We start from the raw sequence: 24,415 nt of genomic DNA on the forward strand, positions 1-24,415 counted from the left end.
ACTATTTGTGCTGAAATTCCTTCTTACCCTTGTGCAGATAACCCAAAAATGCAGGAGGCCTTTGCCAAAAAATGGGCGGCTGAAAAGGCAGCCCAAGAGAAGAAAATGGCAGCCCAGAAAGCTGCCCTTGAGAAGAAACTAGCCGAGGAGGCGATAGCCCGGAGTACTGAGTTAAACCGGGTCGAGACCCAACGAGAGAAGGTGACCCGGGAATTATCCCAAGAGGACCCCGAAGATCATGTCCCTCTAACCCAGAGGAAGCGAAAGGCTACAACAAGCCCGGAGCCGGTTTTGGTTGATCAGAACTAGGAAGGGGGTCAAGACTCCTCTCAAGCAACCCGGTCAGCCACTCCTCCCCCCCAGGAACAGTCCACCCAACAGCCTCCTTTCCTGGAGCAGCCTCCCCGAATAAATATTCTCGAGGAGGGGCCTTCCCCACGGGGGATGAAGATTTTCAAACAGCTTCTCACTCCTGACGAGGAGGCTCGTTTGAAGGATGCTAGTGCTTCTGTCAAGATTTTTGAGGGCTCGAACAAGCTCTTGTCGGTAAGTCTTTGTTGGTCCCCATAACCTTTTCTTGCTCCGATCACTGTTGATTCATATTGACCCCTCTTCTCTCTTATTTTTATTTTTTATATTTTTTTAACAGGCCGCTCACCTGCTGATCTCGACTTTTGAGGAGGTTGGAAGGGCTGCTACTATCTCTGGCAAGCGAGCCCGGTCTTTCCAAGATACTCAGGAGAGGCTGCAAGAGGAACTGGCCCGGGCTCGAGCCACCCATGAGGAAGAAGTGGCCAAGCTGCGCTCAGCTCTGGACAAGGCTCAAGAGGATATTACTGAAGGCCTTGTCCGAGAGGAACGTCTGCAGGGTTCTCTATCTGTTTCAGAATCGAGTCTTCGTGCCGTTTCCGAACAGGTAAAGTTGCAGATGCATAGGGCTGAGAGAGCTGAAAATGCCCTGGCCCGGGTTGAATACGATAAGGACAAGTGGCAGGCTTCATTCCTCCACTCTCCTGAGTTTAAGAAGGCCGTGGTGGACAAGGCCTACCCTCTTTTTCAAACCGGTTTTGAGAAATGCCGGGAACAATTTGAGGAGGCCGGACTTCCCACCCCAAGATAAGGAGAATTTTTCGGATTTTGGTCTGGCCATTGCATCACTTCCCAAGGATGGTGAGGAGGAGAAGGAGACGACACAAGAAGAGCAACCCGGGCCTGAACATGTAGATATAGACTATGACTTGTACTTTTATTTCTCTTTTTATTTGCTTCTGTCTGTAACTTTCAGGCCTTCAGGCTTTTATTAATGCAATCTTCCTTTTCTTCTAACACCCCTGTATTTTTCTAACAAGTGCTCAGCGTCCTGTCTTTACAATAAATGAGATATCTGATAGGTCACCAGAAATTTATAAGCGTCAAGGACTTGATTGGTAATTTTTCGTGAGTATCCGGGCTTCAAGTCCATATAAGATAACAGGATGCTTATATCAATAATCCTGGGTTTCAGAATGATCGAGATGTGGTTCCGGGAGCCAGGGTGTAGTGCCCTAGGCTTTTTAAGAACCAAGGTACGGAGCCTTGGGCCGGGGAACATGTCCCGGGACTTGGGAATGGTCGAGGTGTGGTGCCCCGAGCCAGGGTGTAGTGCCCTGGGCTTTTTTAGAACCAAGGTACGGAGCCTTGGGCCGGGGAACATGTCCGGGACTTGGGAATGGTCGAGGTGTGGTGTCCCGAGCCAGGGTGTAGTGCTCTGGGCTTTTTTAGAACCAAGGTACGGAGCCTTGGGCCGGAGAACATGTCCCGGGACTTGGGAATGGTCGAGGTGTGGTGCCCCGAGCCAGGGTGTAGTGCCCTGGGCTTTTTTAGAACCAAGGTACGGAGCCTTGGGCCGGGGAACATGTCCCGGGACTTGATAACAGAAGTATTTAGAACACGCTCTGAGAAAATATTCCTTTCATTTATTTCATCCATCAAATAATCATCCGTCATGCATAGTACTGCTTTAAATTACATACATTCCAAGGTCTTTTGAGAGAGCGCCCCTGCGCATCTTCTAGATAAAAAGATCCCGAGCTGACTCTCCGAGTGATTTTATAAGGTCCTTCCCACCGAGCTTCCAGCTTCCCAACTTCCCCAGCAGGGTTGACTTTTTTCATGACTAGATCTCCGACTTGGAAGTCTCGGATGCGGACCTTTTTGTTATATGATTTCATAACCCGGCTCATGTATGCCTCCATTCGAATGAATGCCCGGTCTCTTTTTTCTTCTATTAAATCCAATTCCATGGCCCTGCTCTGGTCATTGCCATCCGGGGAAGATTCTACCCGGGAAGAAGTCTGTCCAATTTCTACTGGAAGGACCGCTTCGGAACCATATACCAAGTTAAAAGGAGTTTCTTGAGTAGGTGCCCGAGGAGTAGTTCTGTAAGCCCAGAGAACACTGGGTAATTCTTCCACCCAGTCCTTTCCTTTGCCTTGAAGCCGGGTTTTCAATGCTTGTACAATGATTCTGTTAACTACATCTGTTTGGCCATTTGCTTGAGGATAGGCAACAGAGGTGAAAGACTGAGTGATCTTCATCTCTCGGCACCATGATGTGATTTATCTGCCCTGAAATTGTCTCCCATTATCTGAGATTAGTCTCCTGGGCACTTCAAATCGGCACACGATGCTTTTCCATAAAAACTTCAGTACTTTCTGCTCAGTAATTTTTGCCAAAGGCTCAGCTTCTACCCATTTGGAGAAGTAGTTCACAGCTACTGACAAGAATTTTTTCTGAGCCCGGGCAATGGGGAAATGACCCACAATATCAATGCCCCATTGATCAAATGGGCAAGACACCCAGATAGGCTTCATGAGGGTAGCCGGGCTGTGTTTAAAATTTGAATGATGTTGACAGCCTTCGCAAGCTCGGACCACCCTAGCAGCGTCTTGACTTAAAGTTGGCCACCAGAAACCAGCAAGCATTGTTTTTCGGGCCAAAGACATTCCCCCAAGGTGCTCGGCACAACCACCTTCATGAATTTCTCGGAGTACATAATCCACATCTTTCTCAGATAAGCATTTCAAAAGAGGTCCCTGGAATGATCTCCTGTACAAAATACTATTTAAGAGAACAAACATGAGAGCTTGTCTCTTAGTTTTCTGAGCTCGTGCTCTGTCTTCGGGCAACTCATTATTTATCGTAAACTTGATCAGAGATGTCATCCAGGAGTTCTCTGGCTCTGGTAACATTTCTTCCTCCGTAGAAAGGATCAAACGGGAAACACGCAAGACCTCCCGGGTATTTACCTTTGACAAAGAAGCAGGCATTTTTGCCAGAGTATCTGTCTCACTATTCTCTTCTCGGGGTATTTGTTCAATACCCCAATCAGCAAAAACTTCTGCTCGGGCTTTAATGAGCTGTAAATATTTTAGCATCCTGTCATCCTTAGCCTCATACACGCCCTTTATTTGTTGAGTGATGAGTTGCGAATCGGAATATAGAATAATCCGGGAAGCCCCGACTTCCCGGGCAGCTTGAATACCAACCAGAACAGCCCCTCATACTCAGCCTCATTGTTGGTTATCCGGGAGTCAATTCTAAGTGCCAGTTTAATCTTTTCTCCCGGGGGAGATATTATCACAACCCCTACTCCACATCCGGCAAGGCTAGACGCCCCATCCACGAATACTCTCCATACTTCCTCTTCATTGGGTTGGACCATCTCGGATAAAAAATCTGACAGAGCTTGTGCTTTGATGGCTACCCGAGGTTTGTATTCAATGTCATACTCCCCCAACTCTACCGTCCACTTGACCATATGCCCGGACACCTCAGAGTGAGTCATGATTCTGCCAAGAGGACTATTGGTGAGAACAACTATTTGATGTGACAGGAAGTAAGGCCTTAACTTCCAGGCAGTTATGACCAAGGCAAGAGCAATCTTCTCTACTTCACTGTACCGGAGCTCGGGTCCTCTTAGAGCATAACTGACATAATAAACAGGCTTTTGATCGGAGCACTCTTCTTTTATTAAAACCGAGCTGACAGCATACTCCGTGGCAGATAAATAGACATATAATTTATCCCCGGGCTCCGGCTTCACCAATAAAGGGAGTTATGCCAGATGAATTTTCAAGTCCTGGAAGGCCTGTTCACATTTATCATCCCATCCAAATTGCTGGGCCTTCCTCAAGACTTGAAGAAAAGGATAACTTCTATGCGCTGACCGGGAAATAAATCGGGACAGGGAAGCAATCCTCCCGGTCAACTTCTATACTTCCTTGACGGATCGGGGAGATGGCATGCACAACACAGACTCGACTTTCTCCTGATTCACCTTCGATCGGTCACTATGAATCCCAAGAATTTGCCACTCTTTACGCCAAATATACACTTGGCATGGTTAAGTTTGATCCCGTATTGCATGAGAGTGGCAAAAGTTTCTTCAAGATCACCAATGAAGCTTGCAACCTCCCGGGTTTTGCCCAGAATATCATCCACATAGACTTCCACATTTCGCCCCAACTGCTTCTCAAAGACTCTGTTCATCAGACGCTGGTAAGTAGCCCTTGCATTCTTCAATCCGAAAGACATTACAATATAACAAAATGTACCTCCCGAGGTGATGAAGCTGGCTTTATCTTGATCACTCCTGGCCAAGGGGATTTGATGATACCCTTGGTACGCGTCCATGAAGCTTAGCAATTCGAAGCCCGATGTGGAATCCATTAACTGATCAATGCGGGGCAGAGGATAATGATCCTTGGGACAAGCTTTATTAAGATTGCGGAAATCTACACACATGCGCCACTTCTCGGTAGACTTTGGCACCAAGACCACATTCGAGAGCCATGAAGGGAATTGAATCTCTCGAATATGGCCGGCCTTCAGGAGCTCTTTTACTTGCTCATCAATAACTTTGTCCTTTTCAGGACCAAAGTGTCTTTTTTTTTGCTTCACCGGGTGAGATCCCGGGAGGTTGTTCAATTGGTGCTCCGCTACCAGGGGAGAAATCCCTGTCAACTCCTGTTGGGACCAGGCAAACACATGAATATTAGCTTTTAAACAGTTAACCAGACTAACCAGGGTGGATATGCTGAGATCCCGAGCAACCCGGATTTGTTGGCCTGGTCCGATTTCTACCACTTCCTGCTCCTCTTCTGCTACAAAGTGCACATCTCCTCTTTCCATCACTCCTCCTTCTACTCCATACACCTTTGCCTTTTTCCCTTCCCTCCTGGTCTTGCTCTGATCAGCCCGGATTGCCTCCACATAGCATTTTCGTGAGGATGGCTGATCTCCTCGGACTTCCCCCACCCGGGCTCCCACCGGAAACTTTATCTTTTGGTGGTATATGGATGCTACGGCTCTCAGCTCGTTCATAGCCGGCCTCCCCAGAATGATATTATATGATAATGGGGAGTCCACCACGGTAAATGAAGTCATCACTGTCTTTTTAAGATCCTGAGAACCCAGGGTTAATGGCAAAACAATCTCCCCTTCCGGGTAAACCACATGGCCAGCAAAACCAAATAGGGCAGTTTCCACAGTCTCCAAGTGATAACCCTGCAAATCCATCTGCATAAAGACATCTTTAAAAATTACATTAACAGAGTTGCCCGAGTCCACGAAGACTCGTAGAATATCATAATTTGCCACTCGGGCTTGGATCACCAGGCACTACAACAATAAATGGCTATTGTGACACTTTTTTGTAGACACTTTTAATTAAATGTTACAAATACTTAATAATGACACTTGTAAAAAATTAATAATGTGTAAAATAAAAAAACATATTAGATTAGTTATCATGACATTTTTAATTGATGTCATCTTTTATATGGAGGGAAACAATTACTTTTCCCACATCGTAAAAAATCGTTAAAAAACTAAAAAATTTCACTATAAATAAGTGTGAGAATATTTGGGTTAGATAAATATTGGAGGAGGGAAAATAATTGTCTCCCTCCATATAAAAAATGACATCAATTAAAAATGTCAGGATAACTAATCTAATATGTTTTTTTATTCTCACATTTATTTTATTTAATTTTCTCTCCTCCTATATTTATCCAACCCAAATATTCCCACATTTGTTATTTTCACTATAAATAACATACATGACACTTTTAGTTGTCATTATAAATGATTTTAACTGACATATAAATTTGTCATTATTACTATAATAACAAGGCATCTATAAATGTATTTAAACATGAGTTTTCCTGACATTTAAAATTGTCATTATATGAATAATTAGTAACACGTATGAAGTTGTCATTAACATCTTATAATGACATTAAAAAATGTCAGTAAGTTTAAGACATTGGAATAGATGACATTTGTTGGAGGTGTAACTAAAACTTAAATGTCACTAAATATTGAATATGATAACATTTATGAATGTCACCATAAGTATTTATTCTTGTAGTGAGGGCATCGTTGTGGGGCAGATTCACCCCCTCCAAATCTTCCAGACCAAAACTGATGCCCGCCTCACTCCTTCTCGCTCCCTCCACCTCCAAACACTCCCTCCTACTTCTCGACTTCCTTGCTCGGTTGGAGTCTCCATCAGTAGAGCCTCCTAATATCATCTTAATCAATCCCGTAGCAGGGGGCGAATTCATTTTCCTCTCGGGTTCAGGCTCCCTTCTTCTACTGGGCTCAATCCTCGGGATTTTCCTCATACTTCCTCCTCGGGCGCTGAATCCTGATTGCCGAGACGTCCAGGGTGGCACTCTCGGCCTTTGGCTATTGTTGCTGGGTCCTGGGATGGAAGTTGAGACATAATTCCCCTTTAGTGTTTTGCAATCTTCAGTGTTATGATGGCACACTTTGTGAAGAGAGCAAAATCCTTTCGGCTCTGGCCGGGATAACTGATGATCCGGGGCCAAATCTCTGCTGCATTCTTGCATTCTCTTTCCCGTGCAATTTTCTGAGGCACGTGATGAGAAAAGTGCCATGTATTGCTCCTCTTCTGTCCCCTCTCCTCGGGCTTAGACACCCGGTCTCCTCTCTCCTTTCTCAAAGCTTCCCTCTTCTGTTTTTGGGCTTCCTCCATATTGCTGTACTTTTCTGCTCGTGACAACAGATCCTCGAAATCCCTAGGCACCTTCTTGGTCAGTGACTTGAAGAATTCACCCTCTCTCAAACCCTGGGTGAATGCAGTAGTCTTTGTTTCAGTGGCACAAGTGGGGACGTCCAAGGCCACTCTATTGAACCTTCTGATATAGGCCCTTAAACTCTCTTCTGGGCTCTACTTAACTTCAAAAAGATTAAAAGCAGTCTTTTTGTACTTTTTACTGCTGCTGAAATGGTGTAAAAAAACACCTTCTGGAAGTCTTCAAAAGAGCTGATGCTTTGGGAAGTCAAGCCCTCGAACCACCTCTGAGCTGAATCCACCAGTGTTGTAAGGAACACCTTATACTTGATTCGATACAGTGCAACATGGCCATATTTTCAAACCTGGCCAGGTGATCCTCCGGGTTTGCGTTGCCATCATAGTCTTTTACCTTTGCAGACTTGAAATTTCCGGGAAGAGGTTCCTGGACAATGTTCTCAGCAAACGGGCATCCTCTAATGACAACCCGGGAAGTACCGTGATTCTCCAACTGTCCTTCCAACAACTTCATCTTCTGTCTCAACTCCAGCAACTCATATGCCACGGTAGGAGATTTGGACCCGGCACTGGATTCCTCGTCTTCTCCTGCCCCCTCATCCTCCCTCCTCTCCTGCTCCTGCTCCTGCTCATGTCCCTGTCTATCCCGGGTGGTGTAACAGGATGAGAGATTTCTTTCCTGGCCATATCTTGCTTTATGGCATCGGATACAATCTTTTGTAACGCCTCTGGGGTTAATGTAATGAGATTTGGTCCGGTATTATTGACCTGACCACTCTGTCTTGAAGTCTACCCTCCATCACCCTGGGCGCGAGAATTATCTTGGTTGGTTCTTCTCGTACGGGCCATATCAACGTCTTGAACTCAAGTTTCCCACAGACGACGCCAATGATGTGAACTCGTTGAAATGGATGAGCCGGGTAAGGAGCTCCAACGGATCAAACCAACAATTTATAATGTTTGAAAATTTTGAGTGAAGATAATGGCTGAGATTAACACCTGCAAACAAGAAAGTAACTCGTGAAAGGGCGCCGGAGGGGTGTCTGACGTGGCCACTCCGATGCTTAACTCAGCAGGTTGAAGATGAACACTAGCAAGACTTGAGAAAAAATATGTATAATGCTTAGAGTTCAAAGATTTCAGAATACTTTAAATGAGATTCATACCTGCTATTTATAGTAGAGGAATGGGTAGTTACCTCGATTTTCGTGCCATCTACTAAGTCGGTTTACCAAACTAGCTTCTGATGACTTCTCGGACACTCCAAACCCAAGTTGTTCTGACAGATTGGATTGTCTGTATCAATCACACTTTAGTATGGTTCATTTCTCGAGGTAATGCAGCTCTCGAGGTGGCCCAAGTGGTGATGTACCTGGGAACTCTGCCCGAGAAGGCGAGAAGCGTCCGGATGGCTCCGTGAGGGCCCGAGCTGTTCGGCAAAGAGCTCGGGTAAAGCCAAAATGCCCGGGAAGAGAAGACTTGCCCGGGTCTTTCGGAAACCTATCATACACATGGGTCTTAATCTTGGCTATCTAAGTAACAAACCGGGTTAATGTTGACCCGGATTCTAATGGGGGTATCAATTGGAATTTGGGGAACCTAATTTTCTAAGAATTTGTAAGATTTTGTTTCTTTACACTTTCTGACATTTTAGAATTAGTAAATAAATATGGAATTGAAAAGGTCACATAACAATTGAATTTGGTTTGACTTGAATGATTTGGTTAAATTTGAGTTAGATTGGATTTAACTTCGTGTAACATAATTTGATTTGATCAACGGTCGATAACACTAACTATTGGTGACAGATATGAAATAATATTTTTATATAAAAAATTCAAGAAAGTAAAAGAACTTCATTTGTAAAATCTCTAGGCATTGAATACCTTGTGTTTTTAACATTTGGGTACAAAACGCTAGCAAATGGGATAAATTAGGGATGTGAACAATTCAAATCAAGCTAAATAGTATAAAGTTTGAGCTTGGTTCGGTTGGATTGATAGAGGTTCGATCTCGAATTGTTTTGAAATTACTAAGCTCGCGAAAAGCTCGAGTTCAGCTCATTAAAAGCTCATTTATTATGTTAATCAAGTCGGGCTTAAGCTTGATTCATTATTAGCTCATTTATCATATTTAACAAGCCTGGCTTGAGATCGGTTCGTTTTCAAGCTTTTAAAAAAAACAATTGAGCTCGAGTTTGAGCTTGATTCGAGCTTAGTAAAGATTAAATGTATCTATAAACTAATTTTAAATTACACATAAAAGTGTAAATTTTATTAGTAGTAATATTTTTATTTTTCAACTCAATAAATGAGTCAAGCTCGAGTTTACGAGCCACCTAAACAACATGTGCTCGATAACCTATTAATGAACATGTTTGCAAGCTCACGATCCGAATATCCTCAGACTTGAGCTTGATTTGATTAAATTATCGATCTCGAAATCGAGCTTGAGTTTGGATTGATATGATTAATAAATGATTTCAAACGAGCTTTTTATTGAGCCGAGCTCCGAATAGTTCGCGAACTGTTTGATTCATTTATATCACCAAGATAAATGTTCTCGTTTTAAAAAAATATTGCCATGGTGTGAAAAGCTATTAATGTATACTAGTCGAGGTTTACCAAATACAGTGTGATCTACACCATTAGATCAATATTTGACGAATCAAATTGAATCTAAGCCAAAAGACACAATTGATCCCAAAAAGATCCATGCAACATTGTATAAGTATAAATAGACATTTGTGCTCTGATTAGAATTTTTTTAATGCAACCCAGAAACTTCAAATTATAAATATTCTCATACACACTGTATTTTTACGTAAAATTTCCGCTTATCATAATATAATTCAAAATATTTATATTTTTCGCCCAATTTTGTGTTTTTGAGTGCTATGATAACAAAACAAAAATTGTTGTATTTTGGAGACAAGTGAATTCCATAAACATCGTGTGTGATGCAAATTATTTATTAGATATATCTCAACTCAAGCCTCGATTTAGACTGTTTTATTTTATTTTCAGAACTTCTTGTGACAATTTTCTATCAGTTTCAAATTTGCACCTCATATTGCACCAACAATTTCAGTATCCAAAATTTTAAATTATATATATATATATATATTAATAAAGAATTTGTCATGAAGAATTTCCTTCCAGTTGTTGGATTATAATTTCAAAATGACCAGTTTTCTTCTGAATCTTTGTCAAGTTTTCTTCTGGTCTTTATCACATTTTAGTAAAGCCTGGCGTGCTAATGAAATTTGAAAATACCTATGCCCTGAATTCCAATTTCCCTAATATTTTTTGACCTTATATGTTGAAAAAGTATAGATACCCATTGTTTATTTATATATAAAATTTAGGCATACGTATACAAATATTTGATTTGAGGAAACATTTAAATAATGACTTTGTAATTACACTTATCTTATATGCATTTTATATTCATCATCCTACATAAATTAACAAAATGATAAATCTGAAATGTATCCTACATAAATTTATTCAAGTTAATTAATTTCAAATGATGAATTCAAAATTCATGGTTTCAAATATTTAATTGAAGCACACACTTATATTCTATATTTCTATTTCAAAGGGATGAAAAATATATTATGAAGACCCAAAATTTTGCATTACAAAGAGACAAAGTACCAAGTTGATTTTAGTTTTGCATTGAAGATGAATTATGTCATGGAGGGAATAAAATTACATGCAACATTGGCATAGGGGGGAAAGACCTAAAGACACATTGGTGATTACATGCCATAAATCATGCAACATTTGGCATGGAGGGAGAATACCTAAAGTCATATTGGTGCCTATAAATAGTGACAAAGGAACTGAGTGAAATCACATCAAAAATAACATCAAAAGTTTTCTCAAAAAGTTGCAATTTTCGAGTACCAAAAGTTATGTCCAATTTCAGAAAGTTTTGCTCATTGTTTTACACGTTCAAATTTGATCTCCACCGTTCATAATATATCTATACGTGTTTGGAGCAACATGTCCAAAATTCAGATTGATCCAACAGTTCAATTAGGCGCAAACATTTTTGCAATGTGACTGGTTTTTCAGTGTCAAAATCTAACTTGTTCATTCCGAGATTTTTGGAACAATCTTTCAGGTAAGTGAGTTTATATGTTTTAAAGTTATGTATATTTTAAAATTTGATCATCTATTGCATGATATGTATATGTATGGATTTCTAAAAATTACTAAGATCTTTCCAAAATTGTTTCGTTCCATCCGTTGTTCGCTCCTCCGTTTCGTTCTATATTGGTGTCATTATGTTCGAACCAATTTGTCTCCGAATGATATGTTGTTTGTTTGAATCTGATAATGGTGCATCGGGAAAGCCTCTGAGAGAAAAGGCCCCAGAGGGATCCTGTCTATGGGAAAAGGCCCCAGAGGGAGCCCATTTACAGGAGAAGGTCCCAGAGGGAGCCCAAGATAAAGGATAGCTCATGATCATTATAATCTGTTTGTCGGATAAGTTCTGTTCTGTTCCATCCGTTGTTTGTTCGTGCCCTCCTCTTCGTTCTGTCTTGGTGTCGCTCTGTTCGAACCAATCTGTCTCTGAATGATAAGTTATAAGTATGTATCTGATAATGATGTATCAGGAAAGCTTGTGAGGTAAAAGGCCCCAGAGGGAGCCTGTTTATGGGAGAAGGGCCCAAAGGGAGCCTAGATGCGGGAAAAGACCCTAGAGGGAGCCTATTTACAGGAGAAGGCCCCAGAGAGATCCCAAGATCAAGGATAGCCCATGATCATTACAATCTGTTTGTCTGATAAATTCTGATAAGTTCTGTTCTGAAATGTTCTGATTCGAAGTTCTGATTTGTTCTAAGTCTGATTTCTGTTCATCCAACTGTGTAGCTCTGATTTGTTCAATGTTTGAATTCTGTTCATTCAACTCTGATATACTATGCTACGTAAAAAAAAATGTTTTAAAAATTTATGTATCAAATGTTATATGGTATTCGATCCGCCCACTTGCTGAGTGTTTCCCAAAACGCTCACCCCCCTTATGTCCCTCTCGAGATGAGAATGAAGAACATGTAGAACAAAAGGAGTAGGAGCAGTTCTGGAGCTGGTAAAAAATTAGAAGGAAGGAATTCAAGTTCTGGATGTTGAAGCCCATTAGTGTTCCTTTGTCTTTCTTCGTAAATGTTTGAACGTTTCGCTTCCGCAACCTCTGTATTTTTCCTTTCATTTAAAGACAATGGAATTTTATGAAATAGACTGGTATTTAGCTATTTTGTATGAGGCTTATTATTATTTGATTAATAATGCCGGTTGTCACCGACGCCTCGGTCTCGAGGCGTGATATTTAAGTGGTATCAGAGTCGTTAGGTTCATAATCCGGGTGGAGTTTGATAGACAAAATTTGACGAAGTCAAATTTTGGCAAATGCCCATGCCTTTCTATCCAAATTATTTTGATACATCACACTCATCTCCGTTTGTTTAAATCCTCAAATTCAAGTTGTCGCCATAGTTGGATGTCTTATTCTTTCGCATAGAATCTCGAAACTCAATTTTTTTCAACTGCTTTCAATCTGTGTGAAATTACCCCTTCTTTCCACTTGTGAAAAATCCAATGAAATATTTTGTTCGATCCAATCATTTTACTTGTCTGATGCGGTAATTTTGATTTTTTCCATTACTTTGATTCTAAACTTTTTCATTTGATTTCTTTAAGAAATGGCTGACTCTCGCACTCGTGCTCAAGCCGCTCTTTGCATGTGTCAACTTACCATCGACAACCAAACTCGTGAGATTGCTACTCTAAAGGCTCAACTAGCTAGGGAGAAAAAAGAGCTCATGGAAGCCAAAACCCTACTTCAAACTGATATACAGTGTTTCACTCATCACCTTGACCGAGTAGAGATCCAGCTCTCCCTAGCCCTACGTAACCCATATCATGTGGTATGAAAAGTTTCCACTAACCGAAAGTTGATAGTAAGGATTGAAACTGAGAAGGATCTTGCTAACCGCTCTCGTCATTAACATGAAGATCTTGATAGCAAGCAAGAACATTATATCGCCAAGTTTCATGGCACTATGGATAGAGTACAAGAATAAAATAACTATATGCACTTTGTCGTCGAAAACATGGAAGAAGAAGTACCTATAGATGTAGTGAAAAAAGAACAGTGATGACGAATAGATGACAAGGAAGGGTAGACTGGTATTATGGTTATATGATGCGAAAAGAAATAAGTGTAACATTCTTTGAGAATGTACAAAGATAAGTTGAATTATATTGGAAATGCACCTATCAGATTAAATTGGACTTATATTTTGGAAATGCACCTATCTGATATAAGTTGACTTACATTTTTCGGAAATTACCTATCGAAGATAAGCTTCTGACTTAAGATGAAATGTTTGACTCGGTGATAATAAATTATTTATGAAAATATGAGATAAGAATTATATGAGCTTTGATATTCAGATGTAGAAGTTAGTTTTTGTGTCAATAATTAACGGTATGTACATTAAATTTGGGATGTTAACTGCTAAATTTAAATATGTAGGATTTTGTAATATCTTATGAAGGTAAGAAATAATATCTATTAAGAAATTTATATTATTTTTATGTCATTTTCTTGTGAAAATAAAGTAAGATATTAATGGGCATCGAGGAAGTGTAGCATGCATAATAAGTTCTGACTCTTCTTATAGCACAAAAAAAAAAAGGGGGAGATTTGAGGAGAAACACATCCAACAAAACTTGTTTGTGTTAAAGCATGCTAGACTCATAGTCTTGATTGAAGAAAAATTTAGCAAAAGAAAAATTATTTGAGGAATTAGTTTCTTCCATACAAGGTTGAAAGAACTTTTAACTAGGTTATAATTATTGGGATTTGAGTTAATAGGCTGATAAGGGGTTAGGTTCTAAGAATCTATATTGATTTTAAGTTTTGAGATAGTAATCGTGATAATTTTAATATATAATAAAATAAGTATGGATATGCATATATTCAGTGCTAATTTCATTCAGTGTACTATGGGAATTGATTGATTGGACAAGAATCATGCAATGGTAGATTGTCGAGGTAAGAATGTCAAACTCCAATTGAAGAATAAATCGTATTTCATGGCAAGGATAAGGAAAATAAATCCTTCCTTTCTGTTTCTTAGACTTAGAATGTCATGGAGTATGGCTAAGAAGTCTATCTAGCGATAATGAGAGAAGCAAAAGAAGGAATTGAGCATCTACCTCTAATAGAGTTCGCATACAATAACAGCTACCACAGTAGCATAGAAATGGCCCCTTATGAAGCCCTCTATGGAAGAAAATGTAGATAGCCCCTGTATTGGGAAGAAATCGGGGAGAAAGCCATCACCGGGCCTGAACTAATACAAATCACGGTTGAGAAGGTAGCTATCATTAGGGAGAAACTAAATGCGGCTCAGGACCGACAAAAGAGCTGGGCTGACTTGAAGAGAAGGCTGTTGGAGTTTGAAGTCGGAGAGAAGACCTATGTCAAGGTTTCACCTATGAAGGAAGTGGTCCGCTTTAGCAAATCGGTAAAATTGAACCCAAGATACGTCGGACCCTTTGAAATTCCGGAAGAATCGGAACCGTAGCTTATCGGCTAGCCTTGCCTCCTGACATGTCAAGAATCCATAATGTCTTCAACGTTTCGCAACTAAGAAGATACATTCCCGACTCGAGTCATATTCTCGAGGTTGCACCACTTCTACTCGACGACAACCTGAATGAAGAATTGAATTATGAAGAAGTCCCTATCCATAGCATAGAGATGGCCCCTTATGAAGCACTCTGTGGAAGAAAATGTAGATCGCCCCTGCATTGGGAAGAAATTGGGGAGAAAGCCATCACCGGGCCTGAACTAGGACAGATCACGGTTGAGATGGTAGCTATCATTAGGGAGAAACTCAAAGCGGCTCAGGACCGACAAAAGAGCTGGGCTGACTTGAAGAGAAGGCTGTTGGAGTTTGAATTCGGAGAGAAGACCTATGTCAAGGTTTTACCTATGAAAGGAGTGGTCCGCTTCAGCAAATCGGTAAAATTGAACCCAAGATACGTCGGACCCTTCGAAATTCCAGAAAGAATCGGAACCCTAGCTTATCGGTTAGCCTTGCCGCCTGACATGTCAAGAATCCATAATGTCTTCCACGTTTCACAACTAAGAAATTACATTCCCGACTCGAGTCATATTCTCGAGGTTGCACCAGTGCTACTCGACGACAACCTAAATGAAGAATTGAATTACGAAAAAGTCCATATCCATATAGTGGACACCAAAGAACAAGTGCTACGTCACCGCACAATCCCATACGTGAAAATACAATGGTCAAACCATACTGAATGGGAATCAACATGGGAGCCAGAAGAGAAGATGCGCACCCTTTATACCTACCTTTTCAAAGGCCAAACTAATTCAAGTTTCGAGGACGAAACTTTAAACAATGAGGAAATGATGTGAAGACCCAAAATTTTGCATTACAAAGAGACAAAGTACCAAGTTGATTTTAGTTTTGCATTGAAGATGAATTATGTCATGGAGGGAATAAAATTACATGCAACCTTTGGAATAGAGGGGGAAAGCCTAAAGTCACATTGGTGACATTTAAGTCCATAAACCATGCAACCTTTGGCATGGAGGGGGAACACCTAAAGACACGTTGGTGATTACATGCCATAAATCATGCAACCTTTGGCATGGAGTGAAATACCTAAAGTCATATTGGTGCCTATAAATAGTGGCAAAGGAATGAGTGAAATCATACCAAAAACAACATCAAAAGTTTTCTCAAAAAGTTGCAATTTTCGAGTACAAAAAATTATGCCCAATTACAAAAAGTTTTTCTCATTATTTTACACGTCCAAATCCGATCTTCACCGTTCAAAATATACCTATACGTGTTCGGAGCAACATATCCAAAATTCACAATTAGGCTCAAACATTTTTGCAAGGTGACTGGTTTTTCATTGTCAAAATCCAACTTGTTCATTCCGAGATTTTTGGAACAATCTTTCAGATAAGTGGGTTTATATGTTTTAAAGTTATGTATGTTTTAAAATTCGATCATTTATTGCATGATATGTATATGTATGGATTTCGAAAATTACTAAGATGTTTCCAAAATAGTTTTGTTCCATCCGTTGTTCCATCCTTCGTTTCGTTCTATGTTGGTGTCATTCTTTTCGAACCAATTTGTCTCCAAATGACAAGTTATTTGTTTGAATCTGATAATGGTGCATCGGGAAAACCTGTGAGAGAAAAGACCGCAGAGGGAGCCTGTCTATGGGAGAAGGCCCCAGAGGGAGCCCGGATGCGGGAGAAGACCACGGAAGGATCCCGGATGCAGGAAAAGGCCCAGAAGGAGCCCATTTATAGGAGAAGGCCCCAGAGGGATCCCAAGATCAAGGATAGCCCATGATCATTATAATCTGTTTTTCTGATAAGTTCTGTTTTGTTCCGTCCGTTGTTCATTCATGCCCCCCGCTTCGTTCTGTCTTGGTGTCGCTCTGTTCGAACCAATCCGTCTCTGAATGATAAGTTATAAGTATGGATCTGATAATGATGTATCAGGAAATCCTGTGAGGGAAAAGGCCCTAGAGGGAGCCTGTCTATGGGAGAAGGCCCAGAGGGAGCCCAGATGCAGGAAAAGGCCCCAGAGGGAGCCCATTTACAAGAGAAGGCCCTTGCGGGAGCCCAAGATCAAGGATAACCCATGATTATTATAATATGTTTGTCTGATAAGTTCTGTTATGAAATGTTCTAATTCGAAGTTCTGATTTGTTCTAAGTCTGATTTATGTTCATCCAACTCTAAAGCTCTGATTTGTTCAATGTTTGAGTTCTGTTCATTCAACTCTGATATACTATGCTAAGTAAAAAGAAGAATGTTTTAAAAATATTATGTATCAAATGTTTTTTGTTATTCGATCGGCCTCATTTGCTGAGTTTTTCCACGCTCACCCCCTTTACGTCCCTCTCCATATGAGAATGAAGAACAGGTAGAACAAAAGGAGTAGGAGTAGTTCTGGGACTGGGAAAAAATTATAAGGAAGAAATTCAAGTTCTGGATGTTCAAGCCCATTAGTGTTCCTTTGTCTTTCTTCGTAAATATTTGAACTTTTCGCTTCCGCAACTTCTGTATTTTTTCTTTCATTTAAAGACAATGGAATTTTATGAAATAGACTGATATTTGACTATTTTCTACGAGGCTTATTGTTATTTGATTAACAATGTCGGATGTCACCGACGCCTTGGTCTCGGGACGTGACATATATAGTTACACATTATTTATTCATTAGTATTCTTACATACGAGTAATTATATCATATTCTACAATTTTATTGCGAGTTTATTGAAAATAAAAATTATCTTGAAAAATATAAAAGAATCACATAGAACGGTTGAGTATTATTTGCATTCATACTCTATTTTTCCAATATTTAATAAATATCTAAATGCTATTTTTATACATTTAATTAATTAAATAAGGATTAATTTAAAATAGCAAAAAAATAATTTGATCTTGTGTGTGTTTTTATTTACGATTTTGGTTGTTTATATTATCAAATTTCAGTTTTAATATTATCTTTTTCAATTTTTGATAATTTTAGTCATTTTTTGTGAGAGTGTGCATGTGACACGTCATACATTATCTCAATATTGACGTTATATAAGCGACACGACATAAAAATTAGTAAGACTGCAAAAAAAAAAAAATGCTAACTAAGACTTCAATAGATAATATAGATAATCAAAATCAGAAATTCAAAATTCATGGTTTCAAATCTTTTAATCTAAACACACCCGTATATTCTATGTTTCTATTTCAAAGGGTTGCAAAATATGTAGTTATACAATATTTATTCATTACTAGTATTCATACATATGTGTAATTATATTATATACAAAAATTTTGTGAGATGGTCTTATGAGTCAATTTTGTGAGTCATATTTTATTTGAGTCACTTATGATTTTTTTTTTATTTTTTAAGCCAAAAATATTACTTATTATTGTAAATTTGGATAAGATTGTCTCGTCTCACGGATAAAGATCCGTGAAAATCATATCAGAAAAGACCTACAATTATGTTATATTCTACAATTTAATTTCAAGTTTTTTGAAATTATAAGTTATCTTGAAAAATACAAAAGAATTACATATAATGGTTGAATATTATTTGCATTCATACTTCGTTTTTCAATATATTTAATAAATATCTAAATGATATTTTTAAACATGCAACTAATTAAATAAGGTTACTTTTAAAAATAGCAAAAATTATAATATGATCTTTTGTGTTTTTTTTTAAATATTTTGATTATCTATATTGTCAAATTTTGATTTTAATTTTATATTTTTTTTCAATTTTTGACAAGTTTAGTGATTTTTTTGTGGGAGGATTGCTAATATGACATATCATACTTTAGTATCATATCGACGTTGAAAATGACTACAAGTATAAAAATATAGCAAACTAACTAAGACATAAATAAAAAATATAGATTTCCAAAATCGTAAAGAGAAAATATATATATATATATATATATATATATATATATATCAAAGATCTCCGTTTCTCCTTAAAAATATTCTGAAGTTTGACTTCGAGAAGTTATAGATTTCAGAAACAGTAATTGAAAGGTTTTTTTTTAATTTTTTAATTGAAAAAAAAATTGAAAATATAGTGGAGGAATAAATTACTACAATAATTGCGAAAAACTTGAGACAAACCAATTTGTTTGCTATATATTTTTATTTTCATAAAAAAAAATTGTTGGGTGCTTCATTCTAATAATCCGATGATATATATTAAATATAGTAGAAAAAATTTCTTCAAATTTGATTAAAAAACATGAACTTCGACCACTAATAATATTTAAATAATTTATCAATTAATTTATAGCATTTAACTTACTTCGGATAAAGCTAGATATCGTCCTTTAGTTCGTAGTGAGACCTCAAGATCTCGTGCTATACGCTTAGTACTCCATAAACTAATTAATAGCTTCGCAGCTTGTAACTTTGTCTTTGTCACGTTTTCGAACGTAAACTTGCTTAATAAATAATTTAGTCAAAGTATTTTTCTTTATATTATTTTGGATATTAGTTACATTTTGCTGTTACTTAAATTATTCTTTTGTATAGACTAAGATATACAATATTGATGAGATCCGGGCAAAAAGGAATGAGCTGGGTCGGGTGTCTCACCAAGATAATAAAGGAAATATGAGCAGTATGGATATTAGGACCAGAGGACTTCTTTTCCACGCAACTACGGAGACCCGCGACAAAAAAAAAGGTGAATGGGCGCAGGAGGGATATCCGGCGTGGCCATTCCGATGCTTAAGACAGTGAATATTTTAACAAAAGGACCAATGTAACCAAGTGATTGCTGTGATATTGGTGTGAGTGAAAAGTTTTTAATGAGCAATGAATGGTTGTATTCAATATCTGAATTAATTAAATGCAAAGAGAGAATCTGATATTTATAGTAGGAGAAATGATGATGATCTCGATCTGCGTGCTATCTACTAACTATGGCAGGGCGGCTGATCATATCCTATAATCTGACACGTCAAATCTCACACTTGTCATATCCACCCTACTCGATTTTGTCAACAATTTAGATTGGTGTCAAAGATGGGACAGCCGCCCACATCCTGTTTTACTAGTACACTCAAGTGCAGTGCTCATATCGGGGTAGCCCAAGTAAGAAGTTCTCGGGAATTCTAGTGAGGGCCCGGGTGTTCCCTAGCCTGGGAAAAAGACCTCCCGGGCGCTCACATGTCTGGCCTCTAATGAACTCTTTCTACGATTTTACCCTGACCTGGACCATTCGTTTAGTATCCCTGGGTCATCCATGACCCGGGAATTTGCCCATGACCCGGGCATTCACCCAGGTCTCGTCATCCATGACCCGAGTATTCGCCCATGACCCGGGCATTCACCTATGTTCCGGGATCCAAGCTCTTCCCGGGGTTATTATCACTCCCTCCTTAAATAGTCGGGCTAGAGTCATAATCGCTGTCCCGATCAGTCTTGTGTGTCCGGTCATGGAAAATATTTTGTCATTTAGTATCCCCGGGTTGGTAGGACTGACGTCATCTCATTAGGGCTGACGTAAGCCCTAAAATCCGAACGGTCAGAAACTTTTCTTATTCCGAGAAGATAAATCATTACTTCGCCTCGAATTCCGAGGTTGTCTTTTCACATTTCCCGTGAGATTTCCAACGTGAATCTCAACCGTCCATCTGTTTCACGATTAACGGCTCAGATTAATCCCTTCCTCCCTATATATATCCTCTCCTTGAGCTCATTTAAACTTTTCAATTCTTGCACTTTTCTCTCTGATTTATCTTCTCCGACGACGCGCTCTCTCACCTCAGGCGATCTCTATTACCAATCACCAACCATCACCTTCACCTCGTAACTTCTTTTTCTTTACTTTCTACTTCTGCTTCTTTTTCATCTCTTTCCATCATGTCCAAGTCTACTTCCTCCACTTCCGGCAAAAATGTTAATGGTCTCTCGGAGGACAACTCCCCGACCCCTTCTGAAACTTCTGTCCACGTACCTATGGCCATCCTTATTCCATCCTCCCGACTTCTTTCGAAAAAAAAAAATCCTGAAATCACCGCCCCTACTCCCCGACCAACTGGTTCCAGGGCAAAGGGAAAGACAAAGTTACATGGCCTTGGTGGTTCTCTACAGTAACTTCTACCCTTCGTCCGGGGAACCTTCAAGACATTAGGTCCTTAGGATCAATTCCTCCTAATTACAAAATAATTATCCCGAGCCAAATGATCACCCAGACACCCCATCCCCGGGCTTTCAAAATTTTTTTGTAGAACAACTCAAGAGTGGGCTCCGATTCCCGGTCAACCATTTCTTTAAGGGGTTGCTCGGTTCTTTGGGCTCCCTATTAACCATCTTCACCTCAACGCTTTTAGAATTATGGCGGCCACTTTTATTTTGTTTCGTATGAAAAATATCCCGATCAACTCTTCCATTTTTCACTTCTTTTATGCTTGCCGGTTTAATGACGGGGTTTTTTCTTTCATGGCCCGGATGAAATATCGGTTTCTGACAGACATCCCTTCCTCTTTGAAGGGGTGGAAAAACAAATTTTTCTTTTTACAACTACCAAATCCTCTGACCTGTGCAACAGGTTTCCTACCCTCACTGCCCGAGGAACCTGAACTCCCCCGAGATTTCAAACTTCTTCCCCCTCTCACCCAAGCTTGGGACGCTATAGAGGGCCAATCCTTCCTGTCGTCAGTGCTAATCGGGGGGGAGAATCTGGTTTATTATGGGATCGGGCCCCGGCATGAAGATACTGTGGACCAGATAATAGATGAATTTGGCGAGGTTGGTTCACAGGCTGGTAATTTACTTTCCCTCGATCTTTATTTATTTATTTTTTTATATTTAGTTTCTTACTCTGTCGTCTTTGGTGCAACAGAGGAAGAGATGATCAAGGCCAGTCTCCTTGAAGCGGCTTCTCGAAAAAAGGCCGAGCAGAAACAAGCCTGGGCGGAGAAGAGAGCTCGGGAAGCTCAAGAGCAGGAAGAGCATTGGGCCAGGGCAGAGGCTGAGTCCCGGGAGGAGACTGTCCCCACCAGGGAGGAGACCACCTCTCTGGTCAGTGAAGAGGACCCGGCTTCTCTAAATCATCGCAAGAGGAAAGCTGCTAAGGAACCAATCATCGAGACAATTACCCTAGAGGAGGAGCTCAGGATAACCGCCCGATCACATCCCCTCCTAGCTCATCTATCGGTCCTTCTACACAAGGCGAAGTGCCCCTAGTCTTGCCAAATCTCCTTGGTGATGATGTCAGCACGGACCTGACCAAGATGGTGCGGGGTCTTCTTTGTCCTGAAGAGGTTGAGCATCTCAGAGGACTCCACCCCAACCAAAAACTGTACGATGGGGTTGCCCGCTCTTTGTCTGTAAGTTACCTTCTCAGCTTTTACTTTTCATCGGATCATGTGCCAATTTTTAATCTTTGCCTTGATTGCACGGTTTGCAAATGCTCATATATGCTTACGAGCAGGTGGCTGCTGCAGCCAAGAAAGCTAATAGCCAAGCCACCTGTAGAGCCCAAAATCAGTACACGTAAAACCCATGCATTTATTTAATTGTTAAATCATTTATTTAAGTTTAAAATGATTTTAGTGAAACATGTTTTATGAAACTTCACTATTTTAAATTGTTTATGTTTACGTGATGCACGTTAAAATGTTTTCTCGAGTTTCATGTTTCAGACGATTATTCGATGCAGGATCGAGGAAAAGAGACCGGTGACGATTTTGGCAATTTTAAACGTGATATTTTATTTTTAAGTTAAGGTTGGGGCATATTAATTAATTTAATAAGTTTCAGCATTTTAAAGCCTAAATTATGCATTTAGTAAGTTTAGAATTTTGAAACTTTTAAAGTTGGCTTTGTGCATTTTTTTGTTGTTAAAAAGGAGAATTTTATAAAATTAGTGTGTATTTATTTTAATTGAGAAGTTTGTTTAAAATTAGTGGGAGTTAACCTTTTTAGTAGCATTTTAATTAGTTAATTTAGCATTAATTTCTCCTAATTAAAACACACACACACACGTTACACACACACTCTCACACACTTACATGTTTTTACACACACCAAAACACACAACACACACCTACACATTTTATTTTTAGAATTTGAGAGCAAAATCTAGGGTTCTTGGTCTAGAACAGCAGCCGCCCCTTTCTCTATCTTTTCCAGCAAGTTTTCATTGATTTTGTTGCAAGGAAATCGAGCCACAATCGGCCCAAATCAAGCCTCGCTTCCTTCCCGCTTCAGTATCGTCGTTTCGGTAACGTTAAAAGATTCAAAGGCATGTATATTCTGTTTTTTCTGCGTTGATCTAGTCCTATTATTTGTTGCGATGTTTTTATGCGAGAAGATCCATGTGTGATGTAAATGGTTTGAGCAGAAAAATTGTTTGATCAATCTATGCAACGGTTTTAGATCTCAGAATTTTGTTTTTTTACTGTATTTTGAATTACTGCGATTTTTCGATCGTTTTTTTGGAAAATCTTTCAACATATGAAATGTAAAACTTTTCGATACCTTCGATTTGATATAAATTCGAAATATTTGGAGAAAAATTGAGTGATTTATGGTGTTTTTCGTAGGACTGCTCAAACTGCATTTTCTAAAAATTATGCTATTGATGTTTTCTTGAAGTTTTATTGTTGCAGGCTTCGTTGGGGATCGACGGGTGATCGCTGCTGCGTTTAGGTAAATCGTTAATGATGTTGGGATGATTATTGTTGATTAATTTCGCGTCGTTAGGCACTTGGGAGAATGAGTAGTCGTAAAAATCATTTGATGTCAAAAGACGGGTTCACGGGTTTATTGTGTCACTTGTGATGTGTGGTTGTTTTGGGGGAAATGTATAGGCTTGAGTCAATATTATGGTATCCTAGGACCGGGCCTCAAAAAATACACCTGTGTGGGGGGCCCCAAAGTACACCCAGTTCGCATGAGTGGTCCGGGCACCGCTGCCGCCGCCCCCACCGCCGCCGCCGCCGCCGCCCCCCCAAAAAATTATTGTTAAAATCAAAACCAAAATTGTAGGTACCATATAAATATATTATTTTTTGAAGTCGATTCATGGTCGGGATGATCGAGTTAGGAGAAATAAGCCTTGAGTATAGGATTTTCCGTTGGTTTACGTTCACAGAGCCTACACGGACCCGTACACGGACCTTGGCACGGGGTCCGTGCCTTTTTTTCCTTAAAGGTGTCATTTCCCAGAGCCTACACAGACCCTTACACGGACCTAGGCACGGGGTCCGTGTCCTCCATTTTCTTCGAGTATACAGATACAGTACCTACACGGACCCAGACCCGGAGGGGTGCACAGGGTCCGTGTACTCCAGTTTTTGGGAAATATTTTATTGATTGTTTTGGGGTTTTATGTCATGGTTTAGTACGATGATTAAACGAGGTCAAATCCAGAGCGAACTAGAATGTCATAAGCTACTTATTCACTTCGGGGGTGAGCTCGAGTACCTACGTCTAAGTTATGCAAATTAAGTGTTGAAATTCATGTGAGTATGTGGAGCAGTAAACCCAAGCGAGATCCAATGAATCCCTCAACACCAAGTAAGTATGTTCGACGTACGAAGAAAATACTTTTAAGTTTTTGAGGTATGCTAAATGTCTTGTGACCGATTTATGTATGGGATTGAAAAGCGGTAAAGTATGACCATGGACCAATCCACCCGTTAAATTATGAACGAGGATCTCATGTATGTGGCAGTGGATCTTCCC

General features: G+C 39.7%; 1 protein-coding gene across 1 annotated transcript; it reads left to right on the plus strand.

Moving 5' to 3' along the window:
- Window positions 1–14,878: 14,878 nt before the first annotated feature.
- LOC142541967 (uncharacterized) lies at window positions 14,879–15,565 on the plus strand. The gene has a single exon (XM_075648412.1). The coding sequence runs from the start codon at window positions 14,879–14,881 to the stop codon at window positions 15,563–15,565; it is 687 nt and encodes a 228-aa protein (XP_075504527.1).
- The last annotated feature ends 8,850 nt before the right edge of the window (window positions 15,566–24,415 follow it).

Source organism: Primulina tabacum, chromosome 4 (genome assembly GCF_025594145.1).
Source record: "Primulina tabacum isolate GXHZ01 chromosome 4, ASM2559414v2, whole genome shotgun sequence".
Classification (NCBI taxonomy): domain Eukaryota; kingdom Viridiplantae; phylum Streptophyta; class Magnoliopsida; order Lamiales; family Gesneriaceae; genus Primulina; species Primulina tabacum.

What these genes read in the sequence shown, in the direction of transcription:
- LOC142541967 (XM_075648412.1), top strand. Translation starts at nt 14,879, where the DNA reads ATGGCCCCTTATGAAGCACTCTGTGGAAGAAAATGTAGATCGCCCCTG.